Raw genomic sequence first — 20,466 nt, 5'->3', positions numbered from 1 at the left:
CCAAATGATGTATAATTTACAATACTGACTGAGTAAAAGATGTACCAATGTACAAGTGATGCTTCAAGTTTTTACCTCGCTGTATGTGACATTTGGCCAGCGCCTGTGTGTGGTCAAGACAGGAGTTCCAGGCTTGGAATGCCTCTTCTCCATCTCCAACCTAGAAACATAAAAAACAGTCTTGTTACAGTTAGATATACAGCAAAGGCTAACATAACTTATATTGTAAAAACAAAAAATATTTACCAGGGTTTTCCTGTGATGCACTCTTTACATTTCCCATAGAATGAAGACTGAACAGGGAGCAAAGCAGAGGGCGATACTGAAATGCATTTAGTTTTTTGTCCATGGTCACTGCAAACTCAAAATCGCTAACAAATTTGTGTCATGATATTCTCTTCATTTGTAACTCTACACATGATACCTTCTTTAGCATCCTCCCAGCCAGCTTCCTCAGCATCCTCCCTTCTCTAAAGGACAGGGCCTTCATCATCCCCATGGCACTCGTCACTGACTCTGTGCCTACTGCAAACATGCTGCAGGAGACAAACCAATACATGTAGTACCACTGTTTACTCCTGACTGTTTGATAAAAAAATTAGTATTTGTATAGCATAATCACACATCTCTTTGTTCTTGTCATCAAATTTACCCAGCTGGTTTTACGTAGAATTCTAACTCCACGTATCAGGTCTAGAGCTGACCTTGTTTTAATGTACTCAGCTGTCTCCTGTTGTAGAACTGACAAGGTCTGCAGTACACGATTATCTCCCAGCTTCTGTCCAAACACTGCCAGCAGTTCCTTCACCACTTGCTACAAGTTAAAGGTAAGACATGAAGTGTGATTTACAAGTTTTAGCATATGGCAATGACCGAAGGAAACGTCAATTCAGAAAAGTCAATGCAAAACCCATATCATTTGTTACATCAGGTATTATCTTGTTTTCCTTGCTACATAATTTTTAATTTCAATGGCACAAGTTGTCTTGTTACCTGGTACAGAACAGTGTTGTCACCTTCAAATGTCACAAACACATCACAGTCCTGCTTCAAACCTGCAAGCCGATTCTCAGTCATGTAACCCTTCAAGAAGTGAAACAGGTGTGAAATGGGAGCATAACAGAAGATACACTGTGGTTTTTCAAACATACTCTTTTACACTTTAAGGTATGAAATACTAGAATATTGGTGGGTCTCCTTACGTATATTTTTGCATATACATGTATGTGCATTTAAGTCAATGCATTGCTTAGGATTATAGTATTTTTTATTTTTATTGACAAAACGTCATAGTCTCCTTCTCACCATTCCTCCACAGCATTCCCGGCAGGTCTGTAAACACTGCAGATTCTCCCAGGTGGCGTAAGCCTTGAGACCAGAGGCGAGGGCCTGGATGGCCCTGTCATCTACCAAGTCTCGCTTGTAGAAGAAATCATCATCAAGCATGTCCGCTGCATACCTGAAAAGCACAAAGTATTCACCTAATCAAATTTGGTTGTGTTAGATGAATTCCTGAAAAGGAGTCTGCAAGCTTAAAATACTTGTGATAGAAAATGTCACATTGATGGGTCTTCTAATTTACCAGGGTAGCAAAGTGCTTGTGATTCATACAAGATTATGTTGTAACCATACGTGTTTCAAATAGTAAAAAATGAGGTACATAGACATTGATAAGTAAACAATCAAACAGGAGGCAACCAACGAAAGAAGAGAAAGAGAGTTGCTGCACCTGTTGGCAAACGTGACAGCCAGACAGGTGGCCAGGTTTGGCATGAGTCGCAGCTGGTGAGTCTGGTAATGCATGATGGGAACCTCTGGGCCATCTCCCGGACCAAACTGGACACGTCTGCAATGTGTAACAAGTACATATCATTGAATAGGAGTATTCTGAGCACAAGCAAAATGTTCTTGATACAATTTTATCTATACCCAGTAAAGAAACAAATCCCTTTGAGTTTTTGGTTCTGCATATTGATAACTTAAACTTTAACTAATATTGAGGAACTGATTAATTGACATGAACTCATATACCATAATGAATACAGGAATATACTAGTATCCTAGACTTACTTGAAAGCATATCTGATGGCTATTTCCAAGGCAACCTATGAAAGATACGGAGAAATAATGGAAGAATGCACATATATTCACAAGTTGACAACATCGACACAAACAGCACATTTGACAATAAGAAAAAAATCAACACTGAAACAATGATGTGCAAGCAAACTCAGCATAGGCAGCACACTGCATAATCTGTGTACCTTCATACTAGCCGTGGCTTGGTTGGAGAGTGCCAGCCGTGTTGCCACCAGTGCTGCTAACATGGCATTGAACCTGGCGTTGTGGCTGGGGATAGAAGTGGTGTACACTCCTTCTGCACTCACATCAGCAAACCTGAGGAGGGCATGTCATGAACAAATATGGGAGACTGTCCTGTATTATTTATCACTCTTGTGCTGGAATCAGAGTTGAAATATATCACAACTAAGTTGTAATGTTGCATACATATTTGATATTCTCCCTGGACAATATTGCTGTCATCAGCTAACTGACCTGTTGAGAAGATTCTCTCTTGGTGTCCTTGCTCCAGTGAAGTGCAGGATGCCATTGTCTACTCCATTCAGTCCTGGGAACACACATGATACACATTTCTTTCTACAAACACAAAATGTAATGTTATGATAATAGATAAATAAGTTTACTGGAGAACAGGAAAATATGATCATGTACAAGACAACACATAAAATATCACTTCTAAACACACCTTCCTTCAGACCCATGTCTGTAACACTGACTCCTGGGTACAGGTTTCCCTCTGCATCTCTGATGGGTACTATGAAACAGTGGGGACCTGAAAATACACATGAACACGCAGGAATCAGGAAATAAAATCAAACTCGCAGCTCCACACTCCAATCAGAAATTCAGTATATACCATGGGTCATTCACATTATAGGTCATTCACATTATACTTCACCAGATGAACAAATGTAGCAAACAGTACAAAGTCTTGTTAGCTATGTGATAGTTTTGACAAGACAGAGGCTGACCCTTGGACTCCTGTCCAATGATCAACTGAGCAAACACAGCAGCATAGTTCCCCTGGAGGGCATTCCCAATGTAGAACTTCTGGGCATCTTCACATGGGGTTGTAATGATGAACTCCTGTAAGCAGGGAAAAACACATATGGGTAGCATGCAGTGTTTGACTTTACTGTATTCCTACCCTTTCAACTTCCTGAACCCTTTATTTTATGACACTGCATACAAACAGAGCACATGCACAGAAGAAAAATGTTCAGGAAAACATATTGTACAACGGCACCTCCAGGCAAGCATACAAAGTCACATAAAAGTCTCAAATAAAAAAATTAAAATTACTAAAAAGTAGAATCCTGTAACATGTGTATCTGACCTTATTGCCCACTTTATATTGCTCAAGTCATTACTTGATTGTTTCAAAGTGGGCAATTGACAGGAGTCTCTGTTTGCTATCGTTTGTAGCTTTGTTTGCATTGACATCTCACCTGAGTTTTACTGTCATAGTGCGCCTCTGTCAGGATGTTCCTCACATTGCTCCCATGGCCCTTCTCTGACATGGCAAACATCCCTGTGAATTCTAAATCCTGCAGGATGAAAGTAAAGTCACAATTGGATTAAATATTCCGTTTGTAAGTTTGCTTTACCCCATCATGTAATCAAATTCAGTTTGGAAGATCATAAAATGATAATGAGAATAAGCATTTTTACCTTGAGTGGTTGGAACCACTTGACCACATGTTGTTGTGAGCCCAGGTTCATGACTGCCCCTCCAAACAGCCAGGCCATCACTCCCATCTGTAAACAATACAAGCATCTGTATTACTGGCAGCACTACTTATCTATTGTTCTTAAGGAAAGAACATTGAATCATCTTACTAATAGGATCATTGAAAATACATGTACATATAATGTTACATGTAGTTGACACATTGGTGTGATAATCATTGCCAATCTTGTTAGTTATTTCAATGTTTCACCAAGTAACATTTAATAGTCCCTTCAAATACTGCTAAGTGTATGGGATCATGAAGCAAAATAAACCAAATGTGAAGTATTGTACTAAAAAGCAGGAATACAAACCTTGACTCCAACAGACATGTCCACACAGGAGAAGACTTCTCCTATAGCCAGGCTGCTGCTGATGAAGCCTTTCTTATTGGCCAGCTGGATTGGAGAAAAATAAATTGTAACGTTAACAGTTAATGTTACTATATAACGTCACTGATACAGAGAAGTCAAGTAAGGTACAGAGAAATGATGAGAATAAGGACGCATTGTGTTATGTTGACTAGGAATCCGGAATAACATTATTTCAGACCTATCAATAATCAAGACTCTCAAAATGTGGGAAATTGTGTTTCATGTGTCCGAAAAGCCAAAAGTTTCCTGGAGCTCGAACTGTAATGAACTTTCTAAGTTTCTTACGCAAAAACCTACTTACCTGGTCGGCAAACTGTTGCCTACATTGTGGCAAAGACAGGAGGAACTTGGCTCTCTTGAGTGTGATTTCACGTAACTCGTCCATTGGGAGGTCAAACCTGTACAGAACATATTATTTTTACGTTAAGGTCATCGAGTAGAGATACCGTCTTCTGGACGGGCCGTTTGTACTCGTGACAGAATTAGATGAGAAGACAACAATCAGGTTATCGCACCTTTGTGTAAACAAGTCATTGTGCTCAATTTCCCTCCTGAGACTGTCCTTCAGTTCCCAATATTCCCCATCGATGTATCGCGAAGGTTTCATTTTCTCGACGTCAGACGCCATTTTGGATTTACAAAGGTCAACGACCTTCTGGTCACGTAACTTGGTAATGTTACGTGTGAATCTAGATAAAGGTATCGATCAACGTCGATGATGCAATTTCTCATCAACTAGCTGAAATTTTCCGCGCTGCCTCTTAAAAAGGAAACGTCCCTGTCAAGCATTGGTGTCCATTGCCACTGAGTAAGGGGAAGAAAAAAACGAAGTTGATATAACTCGAGCTGAGGTCTAACGCACAGTTAAGCAATGTTTTAAGAAAAAACATTGCCCAACAAATAACGTTAGTTTCATAACGTTAACGTTAGCATGTAAATTCAACGGTTGCTGTTACTATTTTGTTTAATACTGAGTAACGTGTCATTGGCTACCAAAGTCCAAAGAAATGTTCCAGTGTCCAAATGGCATTTGATAGCGCCATGACATTGAAAGTCAGATGTTGCATGAATCATGCATTGGGTTCTCACTGCAGCTCAACAATTGTGTTGCGATGAATAGATATGCACATTCACGGTTGGCTTCTCGTACTGATCTGACGAGACTGTGGTATCTGTCTTTTTTTCACACAAATACTAGTTCGTTACAGGTGTGGTGAGGAACGATCAGTTGTTGACACCTGTTACCTGCAGTGAGGTAGCTTGACGATAGATGTCGTTTCTGTCAAATGTTGCCCCACGTTAAGTGAACGTTCTCAACATCGCAATGACGTACACTCCACAGTACAGTACATGATCACAGCTAATGCAACGCGCATCTGACGTCCGGCTTGATATATCGGGGTTTCTTAATGCAGTTACGGCAAAAAGACACATTTTTATGATCTGACGATAACAATGACTATCATTGCGTCTTAACGCTTTCGGGTATAAATTATTTGTTATTGGCACTTTTTTTGTGGGCCGCCTTTCCTTCGATTTTGGCTTCTAAAATACTCATGAAGTGCAAAATGTACAGATACTCATACCACAATCAGTTAGTAGCTCTCTGACAAACCTGTCTTCAAGGAATGAGTTGCAATGTTATCGCTTCTCGGCCCACGTGGCTAAGATCAGTGTGTAGTGACTGTTCTCGTCAGTGTGAAAACTGACGGGTCTCGCTACGGCGGACCGTTTTTCACACGGATTTTTGCTGCTGACCATGGACTAGGTGCTTGCACCGTCCTGGTCTGGGTTGGCCCAGCATTGCAGTACTGGTGGGAACGGCCCATCATCTTTAATCAAAAAGCAATTGTACATTCATTAAGATCCCTACTTAGGGGTGCGCACTTTGTATGAGACTTTGCCTTTCACGTTTCAGCCAGGTATATTTGCCTTTAGACTGCCCTAAAACGGTGTTGCGTACTTTTAATAGAGAAAATACTGTACACATTATCCCAAGCTGCCCATCCACCCTAAATGACTTTGTCATCATGTGAGAATCTGCATGCTATTCCAGCTTAGCACGTCCATCCCAGGTGGGGTAACGTTGCGATAGTAAAAAGTAGGACACTGAAAACCATAGCACAGTGCAAGGAGGTTTCAAAGAAGAAAACTGTTTCAAAACTCAGGACTAATACATGTACATATATATGGGAAGCAGACATCACAGAGGAAAAAATCCAACAAAAGTTCTGATGACTTTTTCTTTAATAATATGCAAGTTCAACAAAGACAGAATTTAGAAATGTTGCAATAATCATCAAATAATGAAAGTGTTTTTCACTACACAGAAAATGCCACTGGAATTAAGCAATGTGGTCTGCATAATACCTAATTAGTATACAGTAGGTTACAGAAGGTTGCAATATAAAAAATATAATATTCCAAGATGTCCTTTCTGCTGAGCTCTAATTTCGAAAACTACTTGTTGCTTCATCTTTCAGAGTAGATGTACCACCTTGCTTCCTGCTGCTTGGCCGGTTCCATTCAGCAGGTTACTCTACACCTGACAACAGGTCCAGACATGTGCATCACCCAGGGCTGATGGCTCTCCCACATGTCTCAATGATGTCCTACAAGTTTGGATACTTTGGGATACTATTTCCCCAAGTTTTCCGTTAATAACTGCTGCCAATTGCTACTTGTAGGTTATCTTCTTCTCTGGCTGTTAAGACTATCATAACAATCTGGTGGTCTATCTTTCTGTTCTAAGTGTCTCTACTGTCATGTCATGAAGGCTTGATGTGCTGTCTGCTGAGCACGCTTCTTCATCTCCTCAGTCTGTAGCTGCTCCAAAGTCAACAGGGACAGGCCCAGCTGGTCCTCCTGTGGTAACATACAAACAGGAAAAATAATGATGAAACTTTTCTCATTGCCTTTTTATGTGCATCTTTAGCTACTTTCAAAAGACCAGCAGACTATGTGATTCTGGTTGCTGGTGTTTGTTTTCAGGAACATGTTACATGTATGATCTGATACTGAGCACTCAGCATGGAAGGCCTTGCTGCATGTAAAATGTGTGTACTAGGAATCTCTCTATAAGATATGACATGAAGAAGTTTTGCCCACCCTCCTGAAGGGTTGTGCCATCTGCCTGAGGAACTTTTTGGACACCTGTACAGCCTCGTCTGTAGTCAGGTTGCACATCCCGTCCGACAGGTACTCCTGGATCCACTTGGGCAGTTTTCCTCGCTTGTCAGAACGAGCAAATCTCTGCAAAATTTTTTATACACATATGTAACAACTTCTACTTAACTACACATCCAACTTTATATTCAAAATTTGTAAAGGGGGTGGTCAAAGTGTCCAGACTTCTGGTCTATATTTCCATCAGAAGCCAGAACTAAGACTTTATATTGACTCTGTAGTGGTCTGATATTACCTTGTCTGCAAACACCATGACACCATAGTCAGTCTTCCCTCTCAAAACTCTTCCAACGCACTGTAAGACACAAATTCATCATGACAAGTGTAAATAAAATCTACTGAAGGTAACAAAATAGCTCTAAATGACCAATCCACTTAGAATATCCCTACTGTTAGTTATCTTAAGAAACGTATGCTTGTCAGAGGCGGCGGCAGGTTTTTTTGACTGTGGGGGCGAAAATTTTGGCTTTTGAATGTTAACCAATCGAGCGCCGAAGGCGCGAGGGGTCGCGCCGAAGGCGCGACCTTTCTAGGGGGGTCCGGGGGCATGCTCCCCCGGGAAAATTTTGAAATCTAGACCCTCTGAAACGCTGTTTCCTGCATTTTGTGGTGCAAATTTTGATGGTATACTTAGGTATATTTCTCTTACGCTTTCTGGAGAAGGGTGTATGACTATCGCGAAAATAGACTGACCCATGCGACATTGAGGGGGCGGGGCGGAGCAAATGCCGCATTACCAACGGGATCGCAAGAATTATATATATATACTATAGTATTTACAAACATGTATTTGCAAGTGTTTTAACTATTTTCTTGTTTTCGTTTTCAGATTCGACTTGTAAAATCGTGATGTGGGCTACAATTCGTTAGACATGTTTTCATTGAGTTTGTTTACAGTTTCGTCGTTCAAAATTATGTTCTCGGTTCGATTTTCATTTGATGTTTTCCGTTATGCAATAACAAAGCTTTCTACTAACTTGTTCTTGTGTTACTAACTACATTTGACTATATAATAATCGGCTCACAACACCGTTTCCAAACTTGCAAATAACCTTTATTAGACATAAGTAAAACGATGTGGGAGCTTCGTAACTTCGTAACTTACGCCGAGGGGCTCCCTCGGTATATAAAATCGCCGTTGTGGCCTTTTACAAGTCATCACATTCTTACTTTAACACTGTTAAGTAGCACCAAATTGTGTTAAGAGACCAGGTCTAGGATATCAAGCAAGTTATAATTACAAGGTAAGAAGCACCAAAGGCCACAATTACATGTCTTAAACGATGAGCCCACCACGGTAGGTAAATACATCATTGGGTCAAGACTCCAAGATCGTGGTCCATGTGCCAACATGGTCCTGACATGCACAGCGTCGGTAGGTCGTTAGTTAAGTCACATGTTACAGTGAATGTACAATAGACGTTAAGTAACCTATACGCGCCTATACATTATAATGGCTATATACGAATAATACGAAAAATACATGCAGTACATGTCACCAAATCGAGCGCCGAAGGCTAGTACTATACTCATACTATTAAATGTGCATCCAACGTAGAAGTAAAGTTTCTACAAGTTGAATCGTCTACTTGTTTGTTCACTTGTTTTTCCACTTTCCAAAGTGCCGCATTCGATCTCCATTCAGCGATGCAAAGTCTGCCGCGATGTCTGACAAGTCCATGTCATCAACAATGTCCTTGTGGACATGCATTAGCATACAATTGTTCAGTCGCTGCTCTGTCATGGTGGAGCGTAGGTACGTCAGTAGTCTCTTCAATGATGAGAATGCTCTCTCAGAAGTGGCGGATGTGATGGGTACTGTCAGGTAGAGCCGGAGCAGTTTGTGGGTTTGGGTGAATGTTGATCGATGTGAGGCTGTGGTCATTGCAGAACAAATGGTTCGTATACTTGTGACTTTCTTCACCTCGGGAAGTGCCTGCTCGATTATGTCGGGCAGCATGGAGAGGTGGCGTCTCAGCTTAGGGGGGTCCAGGTCGTTCCCAAAGACTGACGACGTGACTTCATCCATCTTCTCTGTGAAGTCGTCTCCGTTCGCCGCATTCAGGAGGAGCTTTTCCATGGCGACTACAGGTTTCAGGAATTCCTGGTTAAACCTCTCTGTAAGTTCACCTATCAGGAGGTCACATGCCTGGAAGTAAACCTGACGATGGAAGTCCTTTGGGCAGGCGTGTCTGTGCGGCTCACTTCCATCGTCCAGGCGCCTCGGCTGACGTCGGTACCTTGGAAGCACTGGCTCGTCTATGTTCAGCTCTCGAGCCTTCTCCACCGTTGATGCGTAGAATGCGTCGAACGACTCTTCCGTTCTCTGGCGCCGATAGTACTTCTTAAGTGTATCCACACTGTCCATGGCTTCTTGTACACTCAAGTCCTTCTTTTGCAAGGTCGTCGACGTCGTCTCCGCCGCAGAGAACAGGAGCTGACCTAGGCGGATAGAAAAGAGTGTGCCGAACTTTTCCAACGCAGCGAGGACACCACCAGCTTTCAATCCATATTCGTCCCTTGTGGTCTCGTTGACTTGCTGCATCGTGTCCATGAGAGTGCTGTAGTTAGCGAGGATACTCTCAAGGGCTCCTGTTCGTACAGTCCAGCGTGTGGGACAGAGGGGCTTGATCGTTCCACTTGAAGTTGATGGATCAGCTACGGAGGCCAATTGTGTGAACAAGGTCTTCCTCTTTGGCGAGTAATTGATCAGTTTGTCAATTTCTCTGGCAAGATCCATTGCGTCCCGAACGGCCACGATCTGTCTACAGGTATCTTGAAGACACAGATTTAGTGAGTGGGCCCAGCAATGGACTGGGACGGCGGCAGGCTCCTCTGTTTTAATTCGCGTTGCGACCCCAGTGCGATGGCCCTTCATGTTGGCTGCCCCGTCGTACGCCTGTCCGCGACACAGTTTCAGTGGAAGACCTGTCCGGAGTAGGGTGTCTTTGATCGCTGCTGTGATGGTGGCGGCGTCTGTAGACGAGAGCTTGTAGAGGCCAAGGCTGTCCTCATGAACCTCGTAATCATGGTCTACATACCGGACACTGATGTTCAGCTGTTCATTGCAAGAGACATCTGTAGCTTCGTCCGCAATGATAGCAAACCACGCTGGATTACTGCCTTTTATTCGTGCCAGCACCGACCTCAAGACATCGTTGCCCATGAGATTGATAAGTTCGTTGATATGGTCATGCGACATAAAGCGTCCTTGATGTAACCACGAACGGACAACTTCACTGTCGTCAGCCCAAGTTTGTAGAAGGTGGTAAAGGTTGCCATCCTTGTCATGGTGACCTCGGATGGCAAGTCCTTGTCTTAACAAAAACTTCAGGGCTGACAGTTGCTTCAGGAGGCCATCCCGATGGAGCCGCTGTGTTTCCGCGATTTGTGAGTTGAGTTGAGCTTCAATGGATTGTCCGGAAATGGCAGAGCACTTTAACACAGCTTCTGTGTGTGGGTCTGAAGCCGCGTGAATGTCCAACCTCTCAATCCCTTTCTTGTAATTGTCAAACCCGTCTGTCACAAAGGAAGATTCTTGGTTAGTGGAAAAGGTGAGCCTGTGCTGTTTGGCATAGCGACAGGGGGCGCAGAACACTTTACGCTGTTTTGTGCATAAAGTGATCCACTCGCGATCCTTGTACCAGTCCGACTGAAACTTTCTTCCCTTGTTCTGAAATGCGCGAAGAACTGTGGGATCTTTGGGTTGAAATGCACCAGGACCTGTAATGGTACATCCTACACAGTCACATTCAGCAGGCTGGGATGAAACACTTGGGGATGACACGGACGGTGTAGGCTGCGCTGTTCCTGGCTCTTTCTGGGACGGTGTCGGCTGCAATGTTCCCGACTCTTTCTGGGACGGTGTCGGCTGCGCTGTTCCCGACTCTTTCTGGGACGGTGTCGGCTGCGCTGTTCCCGACTCTTTCTGGGACGGTGTCGGCTGCGCTGTTCCCGACTCTTTCTGGGACGGTGTAGGCTGCGCTGTTCCCGGCTCTTTCTGGGACGGTGTAGGCTGCGCTGTTCCCGGCTCTTTCTGGGACGGTGTCGGCTGCGCTGTTCCCGACTCGGGTGTTTTGGGCAAAGTCAGTGGCACATCCAAGACCTGTTATGATACAAATTACATTTCTTGTTGACTCACCCGGTTGGATAATGAATGAATGAATAAAGACCCTTATTGTACATTCATACCCACTGGGTTCAGTACAGGTCACAATAAATGATACAACATGATATAGTGATACAATGAATCTACACTACTCAAGAATCGTATTCTACTGCGTACATTCGGCTTCTTCTCGTTTCTCTGTGATATTGAAAATGTAAGAACAGATATGCTTTATAAGCAAAGGTTTGTCTTGATTCATAAGGAATATGAATTTGTCTATATTACTTAGTTGGATGAAGTAAAATAAGGGAGTCTATTATAATCCCAAGAAATTAAGTCGTTAAGATAAAGGATGTTATTTATGTTTTTATCTGACCACACACGGACTTGCCGCGGTCATCCCTAGCTAATTAGCTCCAGGGATAGTCCGGGCCACATCATTCCCCGGCCGCTGACAGTGCGTGCGGACGCGAAAATAGATCTGCAGCAATGTGTTTCAGAGGACTAGAGAAACTTGCACACATATGGCCCATAGACACCCCACATCTGTAACCAATTATTCCTGAATAAAGTGAGTGACCACAACATCTCCTAGATTTTCTTATTCCGACTGATCTAGATTACATGGACATTTTCACCCTTTTTGATCAAAGAAATATCTAATAATAAAAACAAAACAAAGAAAGATGGACTTGAGTCTTGAAAAATGGGTTTTAATGAGGTCGCCTTATGCGAAAGGAGCCGACATCCATTGTTTGATAGGAGGCATAACAATGGCAAAAAAAACAAGGGAGTGTGAACTTCCGACGATAGCTCGCGTCCCCACGCAGTAACAAAACCATACAGCAGTTTGTATATCTTTTTTTCTCAGCAAAATGTTCGTTTGGTTCGGTTGAGTATTTCTGAATACAGACCGGTCCCAAACAAATATGTGACAGTCGGACTCTCTTCCGCCGTGGACTGCACGATGTAAAATATTTGGTGATACAAGATGAATCAACAAATCTTATCTTAATCAAGCAAATTATGAAGCGGGGACTGTATCACTATGAGAGCGCCGCTGTAATTTTGTGTACCCCTAACGGAACGCTGTGTACCCCAACAGCCATCACACTCGCAGATAAACTAAATCGTAGAAAAACAGAGTAAGAAATAACAAATTACAAACATAAATTTGATATCAAAAATAGATGCATACCTTGTTTTGAAGCTCTCCAGTTCTGGATTGATCGTCGGGGTTCTGGTTGTTATTGGTCGCACTCTCTTCCTGCCGACCACGGGTGAGAAATGACAGGATTGTCGTTTTCTTCTTGCAGGACGAAATTCCATCTTTCGCTTTCCGTTTTGGAGCCATGTTGGCGTCCGTCCGGGAGTCGATAAAACTTTCTGGACCGCACTGATCTCTGGGAATGTTTGTACTTTTCCCGAGAGTTTCCGACGGCCTACGATGTACGCCGACAGAGTCAAGCTCCATATTTGGTGCGTTACCGTATCACATGACCCCTCCGCAATATCGGGAAGGTTCACGGGAGTTCACGACTCGGACGTGCAGAAGGTTTCAGGTCTTCCGCGAAAGGGCCGCACGGTGACCGCGTACATTTCTACAGACATTTGCGGTGGATTTTAGTGACAAAAATAGATGAGTGTTTTAGGTTTCAGCTTATTTTATCGTGGGGGCGACGCCCCCACGACCTATTTTTCGTGGGGGCGACCGCCCCCACTGCCCCCACGGTGCCGCCGCCACTGCTTGTGCTGTACATGGCTCACCTGTGCTGCATGTCTCATGGCATCAAATGTTAGGAAGTCATTTTCCCTGATCTGGAACTGATCCCTTAAATACTCCAACCTGGCCTGGTGGGAAAACATAACACAGGAAAGTTGATCACATTTGAGCATAATGACATTCATCTCTCTTAGATTTATATAAATTCTTGACTGTTGAAAAGGTTATATTAAATGGATTTTTTTTTAACAGCATGCTGACATACCTTAAGAATCCTACTCTGTGTGTAGACGTAGGGAATCCCAAACATGACCACTGCACGGCCCAGATGGTGCTCTGACAGAGAAGTATAGAAAATGAGTTATTCTATGGCATCATTACTGACATTCATGAAAAAACCAAATGTGTGGTACAGGATTGAGAATAAGATATTTCTAATGAAGTGACAAACTTTTATTTGGACTTTGGCTGTGAAGCATGTAGTAATATGTCCTCTACAACAAAAAGGAACCCTTAGCATTCTTTTCTACACCAAAGAACAAGCATGCAATTGCACAACCTTCTACCTTCTACTGTCTGCAAAAATCAACTTCACATGACATCTGCTGATGATACTAGTACATGTGCTTCAATATCCTTCTCATTAGCTTACCAAAATCAATTCCTTCTGAGACTTTCCCCCTGGCCACAGACAGCAGGATGGCTCCTCTGCCATTCTCACAGGCCTGGGAGAAACCAACAGGGAGTCTTATCAAATCAACCAAGGAGGTTTTAGTGCAGCATGGGAGATACTGTTAGTGGATAATCAGCAAACGCTTCTAAAACCAATCCCAACAATGTAAATGCATCACTGCTAGCTCTTTTCTATCTTCATACAATGATATCTAGCACACTCCTACCTCCTGGTACTTCTGTAGTGCCACACTGGTCTCTGCTGCACTCTGGGTCTCAATGAACAGGAGCTTGTTTCTCTGAACATTTTCAATGATACCCTGAAAACACATTATGATACATCTATCATGTATCTATAGAGTAAAGTCTATCACAACGCACACGTGGATACATACACCAAAAGCAAACAGGAACCCTCGAGTAAGCAAAAGCATATACATGTAGTAGTATTCAGCACAATAGTTCATATAAGAGTAACTTACCTGTTCATACCAGGCAGCTACAGTAGACTCCTGAAAAACACATTAGTCCAAATTACCAGTCATAATACTTAGCTCGAACAGGTATGTGACATGCTGTTGGTATGTCATGACTTCTGTGAGCCAGGCAACTCCACAAATATAAATAAGTACACAAAAGCCTGACATATTTTCTGCCTTCTTCTATTACCCTTCATTACTACTAGATTTATGAATCTTTTATTTGTGCATCATATACCTGGTGCAGATTTTATCAAATATGACGCACATGCACAGCTAGTTATTACGGTTGGAGTGGACTCACCATGTAGCTGTAGCTGGTAAAGAAAGCCACAATACCGTCTGGAACCACAGCTGACATATCAACCAGCAAGTTCCCATAATTCCTGATGATTGCTGAACATTCAAGAAAGAAGACTCAGACTTTCAATGTAATGCCATTGTCAATGTCTTTCATAAATTTCAATCATCAAAACAACATTAGAATAAAGCTGGAACTGTTGTGTTGTCTATGGGTAGGGCCTATCCAATAAAACACTTAGCTGTAAATTGTGTATGTGTCATAAAAGTGAGATGTAGTGTAAAATGTTACTTAAAACTTGCAAGCATGTCTGAACCTACCAACATCTTCCCTGGACTCAAACTTGGAAGTCATGGTCACCTGGTCGTTTCCACGGCCAACAATCTGGGAAGGCAAAGTACACCAGGTTACTTCTTTGTCAAACAATATCAATGTGGTTGTTTGACAATGCTATAAATTTTAGTTTTTACAAACTCTTAGAGTGATTTATAAACCATTTTATCACACAGAGTTACCTACCATAGGGCAGATACATGGACGAGCTAGTGTCATAGTGAAGGAGGCCATGTTGACTGGTCTGAAGTCCAGGATCTTGGGATACATGTCCAGTGGAGACAGGGTCTGGTGTGGAGAAAAGTATAACACAATGCACATCAGCATAAGACAGGATTGTTCTTTCAGTAATGGATTTGTGATCTTACAACAGCAAAAAGTGAACAACTTTCATTGAAACGAGAGTGGACATTACATAACTCACCCCTGAAGTGATGACCACAGACTGGAACCTGTCAAACACTGGCTTGATAGCAATGGAGGCATCCATACAGCTATGGGAACACAAACAGAGAGAGACGGTTGTGAACACTAAATATTGCCCTACAAGGAAAAGTTAACAAAGTATTTTGGCTTGAATAGATGGAGAAATATATCAAGAACACAGAGGGAATCACTTCGGTGAAGTAACATTGAAGCTATTATAGTACTAAGTGACAGGTACAGCTAAACCTTAAGTTGAGTATAGGAATAGGGTTAGAGATAGTGGGTGTAAGGTACATACCTGAAGTTGAGTATAGGGTTAGAGATAGTGGGTGTTAGGTACATACCTGAAGTTGAGTATAGGGTTAGAGATAGTGGGTGTAAGGTACATATCTGAAGTTGAGTATAGGGTTAGAGATAGTGGGTGTTAGGTACATACCTGAAGTTGAGTATAGGGTTAGAGATAGTGGGTGTAAGGTACATACCTGAAGTTGAGTATAGGGTAAGAGATAGTGGGTGTAAGGTACATACCTGAAGTTGTGTATAGGGTTAGAGATAGTGGGTGTAAGGTACATACCTGAAGTTGTGTATAGGGTTAGAGATAGTGGGTGTAAGGTACATACCTGAAGTTGAGTATAGGGTAAGAGATAGTGGGTGTAAGGTACATACCTGAAGTTGAGTATAGGGTTAGAGATAGTGGGTGTAAGGTACATACCTGAAGTTGAGTATAGGGTTAGAGATAGTGCGTGTAAGGTACATACCTGAAGTTGAGTATAGGGTAAGAGATAGTGGGTGTAAGGTACATACCTGAAGTTGAGTATAGGGTTAGAGATAGTGGGTGTACGGTCGTCGAACGGCTCCATGATGAGAGTGAAGCCCTTCATGTAGGTGCTGACCAGGGTGGCGAAGTTGGCCAGCAGGATGAGAGGGGAGAAGTCTGTCAGGTCTGCAATCTCAAGGGTACGGATCAGGGAGTTCAGCCGCTCTGAACAGAACCTGGAAAAAAAAAGCAAATAGTAGGATATAAGAACAGGCTAGGAAGAGTCACCTTTTACGTTCAGTTTTTGTTACATATTTCACACTTTATCATCTCTCCATTATTTTGCCTAAGCTGTCTTGTTCTGGCGTCTCTTGCCACCTTTTAAAAATCCACTTTGAATACAGCAAATATATGACTTCCTTGAAATGGTGCATACAGATTTTCTATATCTACATTTATCTAAGACAGTCCCAGATGCCACAGACCTGAGAGGTTTCCTGTCCAGGCACACCTTCTCCTTCAGGTCCTTAAGAAAGGAGGCAGGCGTCTCCTGTACAACATGCTGGATCCTCAGACGGGACTTCAGGTACTCCAGGAACCTCTTCATGAAGCCCACAAAGTGCTCCGCAGTCCTGATGTTCCCTGGGACTGCCTCTGTGGAGAACAAGAAAAACAACAGGCTGATGTGTATGCCAACACAGGGGCTTAGAGGGGCTCCTTTCTCTGGGAGCCATTAAGTGAGTTCAGGCTTGACTACAGTACAGTCATACGTCATCTGATTAACAACTAAAGGGAAGCAGACATTCAACACCTTCACATTCAAGTCATTCGAACAATAACACTGTGATTCTGGGAGTAAACATATTGGCAAAGAATGGTGTGTAAATGATGAAGAGGTCAGAAAAAAGCTGAAACTTACCCTGTAATACCTCATCTGGTAGTACTGCAGAGATAAAAAACATAACATTTGCATAATCCCAAAAAGAGGCATTATTCTAGAAAGTTAGAAGTTCAAATACCTTACAACCTTTCAAAGACTAACATAATAAGAGTGCCATTCTGTTAACTTGTAGCACAACAATTCATTTTGACCTTTTTTACATATATGTATAAGCCTGTCAGTTACTCTGAAGTTAGTTTTGTTCTAATCTAGCAATATCTTTTAAAAAGTCCACTGTCTGTAACACTAGTACTGATGAACAACAGAAGACCTGGGTTGGACAGCACCACGTCCGTCTCCCGGGCAACATTAGCCTCCCTGAGTCCCTCCACCAGCCGGGAGTACTCCTGCCTCAGCCTCTGCTGATCCGTGTCCTTTAGTCTACAATGTACACACAACAGACAACATTTGTATAACAATAACCCTCTTATAACATAGCACACCTTACGTTCATAGCAGCAAGTATTAACTTTTCATTTGATGTTTGAAATAGGGGAAAAGACAGCAGAGAATTGCACCAGGGATGAAGACTGGGACCAAGTATAGTTACGGAACATTACAGCTATTGTCCTGCCATGCCAACTGTATTTAAAACATTTAGGATACCTCTGCACAGTCCTAGTGAGAGCTTCCACATTAGTCTGGCAGCGATCCAGCATCCTTCTGTTGATGGTCACACTCATGGAGTCTATACACACATTGTCTGGTAACAACAGGAGAGGAAAACTTGTGTTTGGGGAAAATAACCTCAGCAGATAAAGTCAGACATACGAGTTGGATAATTCCAAAAGATATGATACGAAAGCTTGCTACTCAGCTAGTCATGATATATCATAACCATGAGTTCATTTTATTCCAGTAAACACCTTTCCAAACCTTACCTATATTGTGAGCCTCATCAAATACCACCACAGAGTTCTTAGCCAGCTCCTTGGACACTAAGTCAGCAATCTTGGGGTCCAATAAGTAGTGGTAGCTGTACACAACGATGTTGGCATAGGTTATCTGTGGGGAGGAAGACATTTATCAATGGACATTGGTTAGCTTGGACATGTTTCAACGTACGTGCCATAACTATGTTAAACAGGACTATAGAGAAACTTTGTACAAAATGTGTTAAAGCAAAAAACATGATGGTGGGTACTTCAGTACCTAACAAAACAACTGTTCAGCAGCCAACTTACTGCATATCTGGCCATGAAATATGGGCAGTATCCCTTCTCTCGGCCCACATCCTTCATATCATCCTGTAAAAGAAATGTCATTCAAAATGATCATTTTGATAACTGATGCGTAATGGCATCAATGGCATGTACAACTGTCACCCACATTCTACACACACTTTATTATAACCTTACACGTATTTACGAATTTTCTTGTCTTAATGGCAAAAATTGACATTATCACCATTCAGTTCAAGTTTTAAGATATATGCAAGCAATGAACTCACCAAATTGTAGATTCCAGGTGGTAGGAGGGTTTCTCTCCCAAGGGCATCAAATCTCTATATGATCAGGGACAATAACATTAAGGAAAGATTCATGAAAAAAAAGTGTTAAATCATCGCTGTAATGTATCCTGGACAGCGATACGCAGATACCTCCTTGACCTGTCCACCAAAAATGTCCAACATCTCAATAAATGAGGTTTTCATAAAGATATACATACATGTAGGTCTCTAGCTTACAACAAACCTCTTTTGGTATGTTACAAAAGAATGGAAAGCGACCCTATGGCCTTGTCAAACTGGTCTTAGAGTTTAGTTAGACAAGGATATAAATTATCTAATTCAGGTTTACTTTCAAGTACAGGTACTAGTCGTCATAATGGCCTTACCTCATAGAAGTCACAGACTGGTACATCTGGGTCCCGCTCATGTCTGGACCTGACAAAGGATGCAGTCATCTGATGACAGCGACCGTCAACCTCCTTACCAAACTGTAGTGCACTGGCCTGATCGGGAGGGATAGTCATGGGATTACTTAAAGCACATGTTGTAGGTAGGGGTAACACTAGGTGTGTCCTACGTGTACATCTAACACATTCATGGTCTGATCATTTTTATCTGTGACCTGTTGTGATTATTATCTACATGTACATTATTTTGTGTGCTTTATAGAGACAGAATAAGATTTAGCAATGTGCAATAAAACCCTTTTCTTATCTGTTATATATCTTATATGTTACAAACCTTACACTACAACATACAAACATGCCCAAGACAATGTTTGTCGCTATAACAAATAAAGGACAAAGCCATTAAACATTTACAGGCATATTAGTAAATTATCACAAATCAGCATGGGTCACCTCACCTCTGGATGGATACACAGATTTTTTCTGGAACTCAGGGCTAGACCAATCAGATTGGGCGGTTCCCCGGTCTCCTTCTCGTAATACTCCATCAGCTTTCTCAGCTCCTCAAGCACCTGATTAGGTATAGTATATAACATGACATGTTTATGTCATCTAATTCGAAGCAGTGTCATCAGCATATTCAGAGCTACACTGAACAATGTTTCCTTCATCATAGCATTGAAGAATAAAGACAGGCAGTTTACATATCATATCTATGAATATAAACAATAAAGTTTGACTCATGTTATGTAGTGATACAAATGAAAGCAGTAACCTTTTCAATCTCTGGCACAGTTCTGGAGCAGTAGATGAGTTTGCACACATCCTTGGGAGATGTCTGAAATGACACAGTAAGCAGTAATATAATATGGTTAGTCACGATATATGGTTAGTCATCTCTATTTGTAGTCTTTTTTCTATGCCATGACAATAAGGCTCGGCAAAAATAACTAAGTGTAATTTCTAAACCCTGCTGCTAGATATTTGCAAATAAAACATATAAATGTCATGCAAACAAACAAACATACAACACAGATCTAAGACCAATAAAATAGGGTCCTACCTTCAGGTATGCCACAATAAGTGAGAGTAGGGAGACAGTCTTCCCTGTCCCTGAAGGCATCTCCAGTACACAGTGGCCCTGTGGGCATTATGGGTGACATAGATTCAGAATGACCTTAAACACAACTATTAATGTTACGTTGTTTCACTTGTTACAGGATGGTCAAAGGACTATGAAGGTAGGTAAGGTTACAGGATGATTTCTCATGGTGACAAAATCATACATGTTGCTACTGCAATGCTAATAATTTGTCACTGTATATCAATGATACATGAGTGACGTTACACCAAGGAGGTATTTGTTTTGTATCCTTTGGCCCTTATATATTACCTCGGCATCCAGTGACCGTTTGAGCTCCACCATGTAGGAGTACTGTTCAGGGTAGATGTAGTCATATGGTAAGAGCACCAGCAAGCCATCAATGTTGATTCTAGAA

The 20,466-nt window shown here is 42.0% G+C and overlaps 2 protein-coding genes and 1 non-coding gene across 3 annotated transcripts in view; 1 reads left to right on the top strand and 2 right to left on the bottom strand.

The window, feature by feature from the left end:
- Positions 1-4,888, bottom strand: part of LOC118423975 (acyl-coenzyme A oxidase-like protein) — a 7,157-nt gene extending 2,269 nt beyond the window's left edge. Inside the window, exons 1-16 of the mRNA XM_035832343.1 lie at positions 4,701-4,888; positions 4,487-4,583; positions 4,126-4,209; positions 3,754-3,840; positions 3,531-3,629; positions 3,054-3,168; positions 2,768-2,854; positions 2,557-2,629; positions 2,265-2,397; positions 2,071-2,105; positions 1,730-1,846; positions 1,306-1,459; positions 994-1,083; positions 705-814; positions 425-536; positions 76-160 (exon numbers count right to left, since the gene is read on the bottom strand). Of these exons, the coding sequence (XP_035688236.1) occupies positions 76-160; positions 425-536; positions 705-814; positions 994-1,083; positions 1,306-1,459; positions 1,730-1,846; positions 2,071-2,105; positions 2,265-2,397; positions 2,557-2,629; positions 2,768-2,854; positions 3,054-3,168; positions 3,531-3,629; positions 3,754-3,840; positions 4,126-4,209; positions 4,487-4,583; positions 4,701-4,813 (1,591 nt within the window). The 5' untranslated portion in view covers positions 4,814-4,888. The remainder of the gene's footprint in view (positions 1-75; positions 161-424; positions 537-704; positions 815-993; positions 1,084-1,305; positions 1,460-1,729; positions 1,847-2,070; positions 2,106-2,264; positions 2,398-2,556; positions 2,630-2,767; positions 2,855-3,053; positions 3,169-3,530; positions 3,630-3,753; positions 3,841-4,125; positions 4,210-4,486; positions 4,584-4,700) is intronic.
- A 940-nt stretch (positions 4,889-5,828) lies between these two features.
- On the top strand, positions 5,829-6,019 carry LOC118431115. Its single transcript, XR_004832930.1, has one exon. It is a non-coding gene; the product is annotated as a U2 spliceosomal RNA (small nuclear RNA).
- A 398-nt stretch (positions 6,020-6,417) lies between these two features.
- Positions 6,418-20,466, bottom strand: part of LOC118415453 (general transcription and DNA repair factor IIH helicase subunit XPD-like) — a 15,182-nt gene continuing 1,133 nt past the window's right edge. The window contains exons 2-26 of the mRNA XM_035820100.1: positions 20,361-20,460; positions 20,031-20,108; positions 19,743-19,805; positions 19,426-19,539; positions 18,947-19,063; positions 18,561-18,614; positions 18,295-18,357; positions 17,992-18,115; positions 17,717-17,813; positions 17,382-17,491; positions 17,090-17,113; positions 16,656-16,824; positions 16,218-16,406; positions 15,412-15,481; positions 15,174-15,275; positions 14,975-15,038; positions 14,658-14,749; positions 14,357-14,386; positions 14,102-14,194; positions 13,855-13,927; positions 13,468-13,538; positions 13,247-13,330; positions 7,607-7,666; positions 7,294-7,437; positions 6,418-7,050 (exon numbers count right to left, since the gene is read on the bottom strand). Coding sequence (XP_035675993.1) covers positions 6,949-7,050; positions 7,294-7,437; positions 7,607-7,666; positions 13,247-13,330; positions 13,468-13,538; positions 13,855-13,927; positions 14,102-14,194; positions 14,357-14,386; positions 14,658-14,749; positions 14,975-15,038; positions 15,174-15,275; positions 15,412-15,481; positions 16,218-16,406; positions 16,656-16,824; positions 17,090-17,113; positions 17,382-17,491; positions 17,717-17,813; positions 17,992-18,115; positions 18,295-18,357; positions 18,561-18,614; positions 18,947-19,063; positions 19,426-19,539; positions 19,743-19,805; positions 20,031-20,108; positions 20,361-20,460 — 2,287 coding nt within the window. The 3' untranslated portion in view covers positions 6,418-6,948. The remainder of the gene's footprint in view (positions 7,051-7,293; positions 7,438-7,606; positions 7,667-13,246; positions 13,331-13,467; positions 13,539-13,854; positions 13,928-14,101; positions 14,195-14,356; positions 14,387-14,657; positions 14,750-14,974; positions 15,039-15,173; positions 15,276-15,411; positions 15,482-16,217; positions 16,407-16,655; positions 16,825-17,089; positions 17,114-17,381; positions 17,492-17,716; positions 17,814-17,991; positions 18,116-18,294; positions 18,358-18,560; positions 18,615-18,946; positions 19,064-19,425; positions 19,540-19,742; positions 19,806-20,030; positions 20,109-20,360; positions 20,461-20,466) is intronic.

Source organism: Branchiostoma floridae, chromosome 1, assembly GCF_000003815.2.
Source record: "Branchiostoma floridae strain S238N-H82 chromosome 1, Bfl_VNyyK, whole genome shotgun sequence".
NCBI lineage: Eukaryota > Metazoa > Chordata > Leptocardii > Amphioxiformes > Branchiostomatidae > Branchiostoma > Branchiostoma floridae.
The sequence above is the reverse complement of the archived record's forward strand: the minus strand, read 5'-3'. Positions and strand labels throughout refer to the sequence as shown.